Below are 12,479 nucleotides of genomic sequence, written 5' to 3'. Positions count from 1 at the left end.
TGGAATGCAATGTAGCTTAAATAATTTGCTAAGAAACCATAAGAGACTCAGCTGCATCGTTACCCAGTAGCCACTGAAACTCGAAGTACATGTCTGAAAACGTATAGTAAGTATATTCACTAGTATTAATTTTGATAAGATGAAGTCATGTTCTCTCCTGAAATCTGATACTCTCCCACCGTTCCCACAGCAATAAACAGATTTCACGTCCACAGGGAAAGAGCACCAGGCAGCTGAGTCTCCTTAGGAAACAACGAAGTGTCCTAGAAGGCAGCAGACAAGCTAGAGCAGAAGGATGTCCTCGGATCCCAGGAGAACTCGGGGAAATAAAAATGTAAGTACCGACACTGTTCTCCCAGCGTGGCAACGAATTTTCTCGTGAAATCACTGGAATCAGTGACCAGTTTCCTTCCCCGAGGAGGGAGATGATGCTTCAGCAGCTTCCAGACCTTCCGAGCAGGACAGGGAGGTATCGGGGCCCTGAGGCACGACAGAAGAGGAGGCCGTGGAGGAAAAGGGACTGAGGAACCGAGAATCCCATGCAGCCATAAGAGAACAGCAGATGAAACGGGAATGAGGATCTGTCACAAAAATATGAACTGAGAGGTAAACAGCCACCTTCTGCAAGCACTGGAAAGCAATGGGGAACGGCATCAGCAAAGAAGAACAAACAAAAAGGAAAAATTTAATCGGCCTGGCTGCAGCAAAAGCGACGACCGAAAGAACGAGCGAAGCAGAAGTGAAACCAAATCAGACGTCCTCAGACGAACAGCCCTTAAGTAAATGTGATCGCGGCTGAGGACGCAGCACAGCAAGCGTGCTTCACGGATCATCGATGCACGGGTCTGGGGAAGAGCAGTCGTCCGAGGACCAAGCCTGCACTTAACCAGTATGAGCTTCTGGGGCCGAGCACGGCCATTCGAACGCGATCTGCAATTCCATCTCGCTGGGTCGCAGGGAACCACCATTCACATCAAATCGGCTTTCCTACCTGCCGGTTGTTCTGAGGCAATAAAAACGGGTATTACAAATAATAATACCGTTAGGCCACAAACGCACATTTAGGAGAGCCGTCAAGCTTTGCAGCTGCTCCGTAATGCCGTATCACTTGTATTGCTGTGCACACAACCTAAGGCAAACCTTTTCTCTGTTTGACAGGGCCTTCCATTACGTGGCACCGCGGATACGCACACGCAAGCGAGAATTAATACGGCAAAAGTGCCTTCCCTTAAGCAACGCGAGCAAGCAGACCTTGCCCCGAAATGCCACCCACTGCACCGAGGAGACCCCCTCGCCTTGCTTAGGGAGCCCACCTTCGCCGACCCGGACGTGCAGGGTTTAACCTGTCTTCTGTACGATCACTGCAGCGCTGCGAGGGCATCGATAGCCTACGAGAACCACCGGACCTACCAGCTCCCCTCCCACTTTATCCCGCCTTGTATTAACGATCTTTGTTGAGAATTTTAAGTAGAAGGTGCAAATGCATCATAAATCACAAATGATTTAATATTTAGGAAGGACAGCTGAAGGGAAAAGGCATTGCTGTCTTTTTTCCTAAAAATTGCCATCCCGCAAGACAAATGAGAATCGGTTTGGTGGTCTTGCAAACCGCCCAGCCTGGGTGAGGTCCGACCTTCCAGCGCAGAAAACCAGCGGTGCCAGCCTGCAGAAACAGCCTTGCTGTAGGTGCTCAGCAGACGATCTCTGGGTCACGCCCAGCCCTCCCAAGTGAGGGGCTTCGTCACCAGTCTCGGTTCACCCCGTTCCTCGCGAGTTCCTACGTCTGGCAATATCTGGAAGCTTAAAAAAAGTCCCCCCGTTTTTCTTCCCCCGATAAAGAAAAAGAACGCGACAGCACTTCCAGACGGACGCTGTTACTCCCAATGACCGGTTTTTAAAAACATTGCGAATAACGCGGTTATGGACACAAACAGCTAAGTTTTCACGAAATGGACTCCCGTTGGAGAAAACTGCCGTACCATCCATCGGCAGTTTCCTTCCCAAGGCGACTGCCAATTCAGTCCTACTAAAAGCTGAATATTGTCCCTAGATGAGTACGAACTCCAAAGTAATTAAAACACAGATCAATGTAACTCGTGCACACAGCATCCCCCCAAGTCATTTCTGAACTATTTCTTTTCATCTGTTTGGTTGACATGTAAATAAACATTGCCAAAAAAAAAAAAAAGAGCTCAGTATACATTTCTGCGATGTTCCTATGGGAAAATAGTTCTGTTTTTCCCGTCGGGATTGATAAAGCCTCTAAAATTAGAGAATTCGCCACAGCAGAGATGCAAGCAGCTTGAAAACAAGTTCCTGCAGGATGGCTTAAGGGATGCGAAAGGCAGAATTTGGGATTGCCTCCTGCTCGGAGAGCCCGTCGGCTGCTCGGTGCTCCCCGGACGCGGCGCGGCACGGGCACGCCGCAGCATCCCGCTCACCCCTCCCTACGCCCCGCTAAAACACGCCGAATCCGCACTTCTCTGCCTGCTTCCATTTACCCTCCCAGTCCTCAGGGCTTCTTCCTTTAAAGGCCGTTCCAAGAGCCGGCCGTGCCATTCCCCCGGGCTTGCATAAGCCGCAGAGACCTGCCAGCGAGCAGCAGCTAATTAATCCTCCGCTCACCCGGGACTCGCGCAGCACCCAGGCGTGGCGCACGCCCCTGCACCCAGCGCCGACGTCGGCATCGGGCGCTTCCCCGCTCTCCCCCAGCAAGCGGGAAAGAGAGGACGATCCCTCTGCGTCACCGATCCCGGTGCCACTCGCATGCTTTATTCATACGGCCCTGGGAGATTTGCACTGCTTCGGTGTGCAAACCACCACTTCAGCATCTTTCAGTGCCGGCTCTCTGCAGACGCTGGACAAACGCAGCCTCCTCCGAGTGACTACGACCAACAGCCAGCAGCAGACGCGCTTCGGGAGCGGCAGGTAACTCCGGACCCTCCCAAAAGCCCGTTCCTGCGGGACCGCTCGGGTTTCCTGCATCTCAGCCGAGTATTCCGCGTTTTGTGTTGCAGAGACGGAAACAGGCAAACGACCGCCCAGCCGCTTTCTACGTGCTTTGTTCAACCTGATGCTCTGCTCGCGTTCACCAGCGTATTTTCCAGCTGCCGCCAGCGGATATTTGTGTCAGCGGGCATGAGGTCTTCAAGGCTGGACGAGGTGCTGGCTCCGGGGGAGAGGCCCGCTCTCCTGCTGAAGCGCTCGAGCGAGAGCTCCGGTGGCAGGAGGAGGAGGAGGAGGAGGAGGAGGAGGAGGAGGAGGCGGCCCTCCTCTCCAGCAGCTCCACGCACGCAACCGAGAAACGTGCAAAGAAACGGGTGCGAGGGAGCGAGATCTCCCCGCCAGGGCTTTATTTCAAGGAAGTCATTCATTTCCTTAAATGCATCTCCATCGCAAAGCTGGAGCTCACGGGAACCTCTGTCGCTCGCGCTCCGTGTCAGCACCACGTCCCACTTTCACACGACAGCTGGGGACAGGGGGGCTTTTAAATTCCACGTTATCATGTCGCTGCTCTTTCTCGGTCGTGTTTTTCCCCGTCCCCAGTGCAGCTCCACACCGTGTTAAAGCCTCGCCTTACCAGAGTTCCCGACTGAGAACTGTTCAGAAAAGAGGCTGAAACGAAACCAAGGAAAATAAAGTACACTGGGGAGGTGGGAAAGCGGAGCGTTGAAAAACGCATATTTGGCAAGGACCGTAGCAGGGAAAACTCTTCGTTTGTTTATGAAAAGATATAAGGGAAGACCAGAAAACATTTTACTGCAAGATAAAAATACTAAAGACAAACTGAAACGCGAATGAAAATCCTCCCAAGCACGGCCTCGAATCTGCAGCTGCGTCTCACCCGACGCAAAGACAGGTCTTAACACCCAGTTACTGACCCGACTTAACAGCCACGCTGCCTACGAGCTACCTGAACGGGCACTTAACCTACCTACACCCCAAGCGAAAACTGTCAGTACTGCGCTGATTTTTTATTCTTTTCTTAGCTTTTACTCTCTTTCACTGCCACGGGACATCACCTTCTAGAGCTGGCTGACTCACGACAGCAAGCGCTTAACTACTGGAAGACATCAATGAAAAAAGTCTTAATGATATCTGATTTCAAAATACGACATAAAAGGAAGGATCGCTTTTGTTTGCTCTCAATAAATGCTTTAATAACTTTTCCTATAAAATATTGTAAGTGGCAAAATACTAAATTGCATTAGTGCTGAATAAATAATCAAAATAGTAACAAAAAGAACACTTTGAGTAATTACCTTATATCATTTGAGAAAAGGCATCAAAACCAAAACGTTTTACTTTCAATACTCGCTCTTCCCCGTGTGATGACTGTTGTGCTTGGTCCGACCTACCCACGATATAAAGTGTTTCCCTGGAACTTCAGCCGGAAAGAGACTCCCTGCAGCCTGGGTAACATAACCTAAAAAGGATGCTAAACCCTTCTGCGACAGGCCGTTCGCGCAGCGACCACAGGCAGAAAGTCCCGTTTCCCCATGACCCTTTCCTGCTCCCCACCGAGGGAATGAAGAGGGCGTGCAGGAAAAATGCACCGACGTAGACGTGCTGTGGTAACTTCCACACGCTGAGAAGATCGGCTTGCAGCCGGCTGACCCGCGTGCCTGGGTCTTTTCTTTTCCAGGTTGAAGGAAGCGCCTGGGGCAGAGAGGAGGCCGGTCCTTGGGCAGGCGGAGGGCAGGGAGCCGGCAGCTTTCACCGCGCATCCCCAGAGCCGCCGCTCCATCTCCCAAGTCCTTTCACTAATTTAGCTTCCTCTTTCCCCATCGACGCTGCAGAGCCACGTGCCAGTCAACCCCGTCGGCACAGAGGCAGGACATTTTGATTTTAAAGTTGTGGGATCAGCTCTTCCGCAGCTCGCTGCGCTGAACCTGGTGTAACGACACGCAGAGGCCGAAAACGAAGTTCTCCCTGAAAACGCAAGGGCTGGGTAACAGCAGCAGAGCTAAGCTCACGCTCTTCTGGCTCCGTCCTCCCCGCTCCCGGTGCCCGCGCCGCCCCGGGGACCTGCGTCGAAGGGTCAGATCCCTCCGCACACGTATCGGACCCTGGCCGCGGCGGCAGGGCTCCTGCCCGAAGAGGCGGTGAGCAACGCAGTCACTAATCCAGTCTGCCTTCTCCACAGGCTTGGAAACATCCTCGCTCTAAATAATAAATGAGGAATAAGGTGAGAGCTTTCAAGAAGAAACAACTGCATGCAGGACAAGAAAGGGGGAAAAGCATTCGAGGTAAAAAGAAGAGATTAATTTGCAAGGATTTGGGAGATATAAACCCCATGATGAAATAAATAGCAGGAGAGAGAAAAAGAGAGAAAGCGAATAAGAAGGGCAGATCAGCCTTCTGGAAAAAATCACAAAATCCAAGGATTTGACTGGTTCTGCATGCAGAACTCCCTCTGAATTCAAATTATGTGCAGAGAAAATTCACGATGAGGACTTTGAAACAGCAACAAATCCCTTAAAGTTTGACCTTAGTGACAGTACGAGTGCAAACTAACTAAAAAACATTCCTACTAAGGTTATCTGCTATTCCTGTATAATTTCACATTAAAATATTTTGGAAGTTAGAGCCTCCTAAACCGTCGCCCTGAGAATATTGACAATTTGTGAAAATCCAGAAAGTTCCAAAACGCCAAATCCGCTCCACCTGCTATACAACCCCATTAACAGAAAACTTTAATTATATAATGCACTTTATTGGTACTACTTCTCCATGTAAACATCTGCTATTGCTGCTAATGATAACAGTCAATCATGATGAGAAGAGAGATGGCCTACAAGATAATCTTCGGAGCTTCCTGCCTAAGGGAGGCTAAAGGCTGTACCACCTCTTAATTAAAGCTGTTTTGCTCAGAGGGTCGTGAAAATGCAAAAGTCTGCACAAGTTTCTTTTTGAGCATGCAACTCCAGCTTGGAGGAAACAAAACAAAAAAAGACAAAAACCCCCCAAAACAAAGAAATTGTGTATTGCCTGCATTATGATAGTTCCCATCTCCTTCAGCAGATTGGAGAAGTGCTTTTGGACCCCCGTGTTTAGGGATGCACACCAGCACGCCTCTGCTTTATTGCACCGCGGCTCAGTGCCTCGATCCTCACGGATACCGAGAGCGGGATCTGCTCCGCGCGTCCGCTCGCTCCCGGCTGCAGCGGGAAGCACCGGCGCTGCGGGAGGGATGCACGGCCGGTGCGGGAGGGGCGGCCGATTCCCAAACTCCCCCGGAGCATCCGCACAGGAGCACGCAAGGAGGAGGGATCCCGTCCGACCCAAAACGCTTGTTTTTGGCAGCGGACTAAGGAGATGCACGCAAGCAGCAGCGACAGCCCCGCAGACCGACGCCGCCTCATCAGGCCACAGCTCAGCTGCATCCCCAAGCCAACATCTGCATCCTCCAGGTAACATCTGCAAACGGCTCCGCTCGGGATGCAGCGGATCCCCCCCGCTGCACGCATGCGTGTGTTTGTAGGTGTATATATATAAAAAAAGGACACAGGCACTGCAAAGGACAACAAAGCAGTCTGCTCTTCCCCATCAGCATGTTTGGGCAGCTCAAGATACTTTAGATAGGGCCAAATTCTGCCCTACCTCAAAACTCTGCCTCCTGCAAAGGGGCTTTGGAACTGAGTAAAAGAGACTCTCTCTCTCAAAAAAACAACCCCAAAACAAGCAAACCATAAGCACTAAGACAGCAGAAAATACATGGAAAATACTGATTTAAGACTCTTGCAGAAAACTTAGGAAACTGAAGACGGAGACAATGTTTCAGAAACTACCAGTGGTGCAAAAAAGTTTAATCACAGAGAAGACACCAAAATAACTAGGAAATAGAAAACAAAGGGTGCAGGAATACACATACAGAAATACGAGATTTCTTTTTAGGGTTCCACTAACAAAAAGCACTGGAAAATGCTTTTTGTTGGCCTGCTAAGTTATCAGTCACGAGCATGTATTCCTAAAAAGGAAGTTCTCCGTGCGGAGAGCGCGGTTTTACGGCAGCATCACCGAGAGCGAGCCAATAAACACCACCGCTTTTAGGGCAAAGCAGTCCGGGGCCGCAGCGTGCCGGGCGCGTACGGGGAAGCACGACAGCAGCCCACGGCCGTAACCAGCCCCACTGAATTGAGCAGAAATAGTCGCCGTGCATTTAAATGTCTCATGCAAACGTTAAAAAAACCCTGCCCAAAAAAAGGTAACTTGCTCTTTTAGCCCAGAAAACATTAAAAAAAGCCTGACAATGAGGATGGAGCAAGTTTCTCAGCAATAAAATACCATATTCTAAGAAACTGCAATGGACTGAACGTTATCTGTTGCTCGCTCTAGTAACCATGATCTGAAGCAAAGAAAAAAGCTTCAAGTTAAGGCACCTTTTCGCCTGCAAGGTGTTAGCCTTGACGGTGGCTTAGAAACATAACTAATCCGTACATCTTCCATTCTACAGCGTTTGAAATACTCCACAAAATTCAAATAATTCTTCACGGAAAAAGACGTTATCGTTATCAGCTGGTATCGGCTAAATTCTCAGACCTCCAGTGTCAGAACGAAACCACGTGGACGGCTTTGGGCTTGCAAAGTTCACATCACATTTGAGAAAAAGCAGACTTCTGCGCTGGGATTACCACCCACTGAAAACAAACAAACAAACAGGCTTTCTAAGTGATTTTGGGAAGTGTTTCTGCTTCCAGTGCACTTCGTAGATGTTCACCCGCAGGGTGAAACCCTCCGGAGCGGAGGCTGTCCCAAGCTCGCACCGGGGTTTCGGGCAGCGAACGTGCTCCAAGGGGCCACGGCCGTGCAGGGACCATCTCCACCTGCGCCCTCCTCACCGGCCGTAGCAGAGGGGGACTTCTGCCCGAGGGGGCGGGCCGAGGCCACCCGGGAACGGGAAAGGCCCCTGCCCCATCGACCTAAATCGAAGCAAATCCCCCCAAAACACAAGCTTTACTACAAGAATACAGAGAAAAGCAAGCACAGCAATGCTGCATACGCCAGAGACTCCAAATATCAGTCTCCTGGGGCCAAACAGCAGCTCCCCGACCTGCTCCCCTCTTTCTACTCATCCAGCCGCACGATCTGCTTGGTTTTCACCTCTCTCCTCATCATCTCACTTTCACTCCGGCCCAATCTGCCCTGAGCACTAAGACCACATCTATTTCCCATCAGGAGAGACCTACGCGCGAGCAGCGGTATCAGGAGAGGCGGAGGTGCTTTCAGAAGCACCCACCCGACTTAGGCTAACGCATTTCCACTGAAATTGGACCAATTTTACTTCCCGACAGAAGCAGAAGTTACGGAACTTATAAAGCCCAGTCTCCCGGGCACGTTTGAAGCCTTTACCCTAAAACCCTAAGCAATATGGATGCGGAAGCCACCTCAGACCGAAGCAGAGGAAGAGGATAACGGGAAAGATGCCTTTTTAAAGGGAGAGCACTGGCATGTTTTTCCCAGTTTCGGCTGTACCCGGCTGAGGATGCAGCACGTAGCAGCAGAACTTGAGAGGCAGCAGCAGGACACGAAGTTCCAGCGGTCGCCATCTGCTCCCGCCCGGCAGAGCCACCGGACCTCGGCCCCCCGCCAGCCCCGGGGTTCACGGCCGCGGCCGCGCGGACAGAGAAATATCCCGAAATGAGGGTTTCTCTGCCGCGTGCAATCCCAAGCCCTACCTCATCCATCTGCCTAGACATCTGGGGGTAGGTTTCACGTGCCCGCCTCTTGCGTTCGTGCCTACGCATCCGCCGTCCTTTCTGCTGCGCTCAGGGGCCCACAACACGCTAGCGCAGAAGCTGCGTAATCCTGCAGCGAAATTCAGAGGTTTTCTGCGCTGACACGCTTCCACTGGAAATAAAACGCTGCGGATCCTGCGCGAGCATCTCCTGGCAGGGCCCCGCCGCGGGCAGCCGGGCCGCTCGCGGTCCGCAGCTCTCCTCCGAGCAGCTCTCCCAAAGCGTGGGTTTCGCTGCGGACCCCACGTGCCTTTTTCTCGAGAGTAATCGACGGCAACGACCCCCGCACGGCCCGTGGGAAAACGAGCTCTGCCAACCCGCACCGGCCCCCCCCACCACTTTTTTGTTTTAAATCCCAAGGGAAAAGAACAACCCATTGCATTGAGGCGTCTAACAGCAACCGAAGCGGCCGGTGCGGCGGGCTGGGAAGCAGCGGGGCACGTCAGCGCGGTCGAAGCCCCGCGTCACCGGAGCGAAGGCAGGCCGCGGAGCGGTGCGACGCATCGCCGGGGAGGCGCGGAATTCCTTCAGCGCCGCTAGAGCCAGCGGAAAAGAAAGGAGATGGGGGGATAAAAAAGAAGAAAAAGGAGGTAGAGGCAGAGAGAGGGAGCCCACGGGTGACCCGAGCTCCCCTTCTGCCGCCGGCAGCAGAATACGGTGACAAAAACCAGGAAACGTTTACGCAGCAGGAGACGTGTTAAACGCGCAAGTACATACGCGTGTGCCGGGCACGGGATGCGTCCGTACTTGTGCAACGCGTGTGTCCGTCTGCCTTCGTACAGCAGGGTAACATCTAAGAAGCACCGCGCTGGTGCTGCAGGGAAGCAGCCGAGCTCCCGAGGGAGGTCCCCGCTCCGCAGGCGCGCAGGAGCCCGGGGAGCCGCCGCCGCTCCCACGGGGACGCGAGGCCAGACGCACGGGCCAGGAAAGGTATTCCCCCGCCACGCGAGAAGCAGCTGCTAGAGAAGCGTCCGTCTTCCTCGGCACGCCTAACGATAAGCCACGAACACGCCTCGCTCTCCCCAGGAATTTCAGCGAATCCGAAATACTGAGAACAGCCGGGAAATCATGTATTGTCACAAACCCCGAAACACTATTTATGGCATGGGAAAATACGGAATTGCTCAATTCTGCCAGCGCTTCGCCGTCGGCTTCAGCAGCGCCGGACCCCGCCTGTGCCACCGCTCGGGCGGTCCCGGCGCCCGGCCGGGTCCCCAAACACCGCTCTTAGGTATTTTCTTGTGAACCTGCACCCGCTTTCTCCTTGCTTAAACGCCAGCGATGCCAAGCCTTGCAATGATCCTATTTGCACTGGGAAAAGCACTGGAAACGTCCCAGCGCAGCCGCTGAGCGGAGAGTCTGGCGTTTTGGCGTCGCGCAGCGCCCGGGGCGCCGCAGCAGCGGGCCCTGCCCAGGCTGCCAGAGGCAGCGCTCCGCGCCGCAATTCGCGTTTTCCCCGCAAAAACGAAAGCGCTCCGGGTTTCCACGGTCCTGGCGAGCTCCGAGATCAGAGCTAAGGCATCACCGAGACCGTGAGATGCCACATGTAAGTCAGGAAAAATGGAAAAAACGGGGAAAAGCCAGGCGCCCGCACCAAGAGCGGCTCCCCACGAGGGTTTCGCGGCACGTCGCGGCGCCGCACCGCGGGGTGCGGGGGGGACAGGCCGGCGCCGAGCCCCGGGACACGGATTTCCCTTTTTTCCCCCTTTTTTCCCCCCCCTTTTTTCCCCCGCTTTTTCCCCCGAACCCGGCGCCCGCTGTCCGGGAGCCCCGCACCTGCGCCGCGCCCCGACGGGCCGGCCGCGCCGGTGGCGCTAGGACCGCGCGGCGCCGCGGAAGCGGCGGAGCGGAGCAGAGCAGAGCAGAGCAGAGCGCGCCCCGTCCCGTCCCGTCCCGTCCCGTCCGCCCCGTCCCGTCCCGTCCCGTCCCGTCCGCGCCACTTACGTCGTCGAAGAGGGACCCGACGTTGGCGGTGACGAGCAGCACGGCGGCGCCGGCCGCGGCCCCCTTGCCCGCCATGGCGGCGGCGGGCGGGCGGAAGCGCGGGGGCGGCGGGGGGCGGCGGCGGGGGCTGGGGGGGGCGCGCGGGGGGCTGCGAGGGCGCCCGGCGCGGGGGGGCCGCGGACATCCGCGCGGGGCGGGGCGGCGCGGGGCGCGGGGCTCAGCGCGGCCCCGGCGCGGCCGTGGGGCGGCGGCGGGGGGGGCGGCGCATGGCGGGCGGGCGCGGGCGGGCGGGGGCGGCTGCGGGCGCCGGGCGCTGCGGCCGCGCTCCGCGCTGCGCCGCCGCCGCTCCGGCTCTGGCGGCTCCGGCGGGCGGGCGAGGCTAGGCGCTGCGCCCGCGACGTCACCGCCCCGCCGCCGCCGCTCTTAAACGGGCAACGCCGCACGCCCCGAGCCGTGGGGCCCACCGCCCCGCGCCGCCCCGACGGGCGTTCCCAGCCCCGACGGGCACCCGCAGCTCCAGCGACCCTTCCCAGCCCCGACGGCCATTCCCGGCCCCGACGGGCACCCGCAGCCCCAGCGACCCTTCCCAGCCCCGACGGCCGTTCCCGGCCCCGACGGGCACCCGCAGCTCCAGCGACCCTTCCCAGCCCCGACGGCCGTTCCCGGCCCCGACGGGCACCCGCAGCCCCAGCGACCCTTCCCAGCCCCGACGGCCGTTCCCGGCCCCGACGGGCACCCGCAGCTCCAGCGACCCTTCCCAGCCCCGACGGCCGTTCCCAGCCCCGACGGGCACCCGCAGCCCCAGCGACCCTTCCCAGCCCCGACGGCCGTTCCCGGCCCCGACAGGCACCTCCAGCCCCGACGACCCTTCCCAGCCCCAACGGGCGCTCCCCGGCACTGCTCCCGGCCCCGACACGGCTCCCTGACCCTGCAGGCCTTTCCCAGCCCCGATGACCCTTCCCAGGCCCAACAGCTGCTCCCAGCCCCAACAGCTGCTCCCCGACGGCTGTTCCCAGCCCCGACAGCTGCTCCCCGACCCTGACGGCTTCTCCCAGCCCCGACGGGCACCTCCAGTCCCATGCCTGGCACTGGCATCAAGCCCGACACCGCTTCCCAACCCTGCCGGCTGCTCCCAGCCCTGACGACCCTTCCCAGCCCCGACAGCCATTCCCAGTCTGGATGGGCGCTCCCTGACCCCAAAGACCCTTCCCTGATCCGACGGCCATTCCCAGCCCCGATGGCCATTCCCAGCCCCGATGGGCACCTCCAGCCTCGACGGATGCTCCCCGACCCCGACAGCCGCTTCCAGCCCCGATGGGCACCCCCAGCCCCGACGGGTGCCCCCAGCCGCGATGGGCACCCCCAGCCCCGACGGGTGCCCCCAGACAGCCCACCCGCGCGGCAGCCCCCGCCGCTCCCGCCCCGTCGCATCCCCGTAACCGCTGCGGATTTGGGAGCCAGGGCCGGTCGCGGCAGCCCAGGTCGCGGTGGCCGGTGGCCCAGCACGTGTCGTGTGCACGCGTGCGTCAGCCTCACGAAGCACGCGAAAACAGACCTAAATCGAAGCAAATCCCCCCAAAACAGCACGCCGCGCTTCCTGCCTGCCCCACGTGCCGGAGTGAATGGTTTAGAAGAGACTCGGATTTTTCAGGGTTTTTTGTGTGTGCGCTGGCTGGAAAGACAACAAAACCCCTAACCAATCTCAGCTTAAACCCCTTAAACCCCAGGTGATGCTTCTGCTGCCGAAAGCTCTTTCCCAGCCCGGGCGATGCTGCTTTCCACCGCCCGAGCGAGGGG

At 56.7% G+C, this 12,479-nt stretch overlaps 1 protein-coding gene across 1 annotated transcript in view; it reads right to left on the bottom strand.

Moving 5' to 3' along the window:
- Window positions 1-10,920, bottom strand: part of INPP5A (inositol polyphosphate-5-phosphatase A) — a 235,323-nt gene extending 224,403 nt beyond the window's left edge. The window contains 1 exon segment of the mRNA XM_064514432.1: window positions 10,683-10,920. Within this exon segment, the coding sequence (XP_064370502.1) occupies window positions 10,683-10,757 (75 nt within the window). The 5' untranslated portion in view covers window positions 10,758-10,920.
- Between the last annotated feature and the right edge of the window lie 1,559 nt (window positions 10,921-12,479).

The sequence above is a fragment of the Dromaius novaehollandiae genome, chromosome 6 (assembly GCF_036370855.1).
Source record: "Dromaius novaehollandiae isolate bDroNov1 chromosome 6, bDroNov1.hap1, whole genome shotgun sequence".
NCBI lineage: Eukaryota > Metazoa > Chordata > Aves > Casuariiformes > Dromaiidae > Dromaius > Dromaius novaehollandiae.
This window is presented reverse-complemented; position numbering and strand designations above follow the sequence as displayed.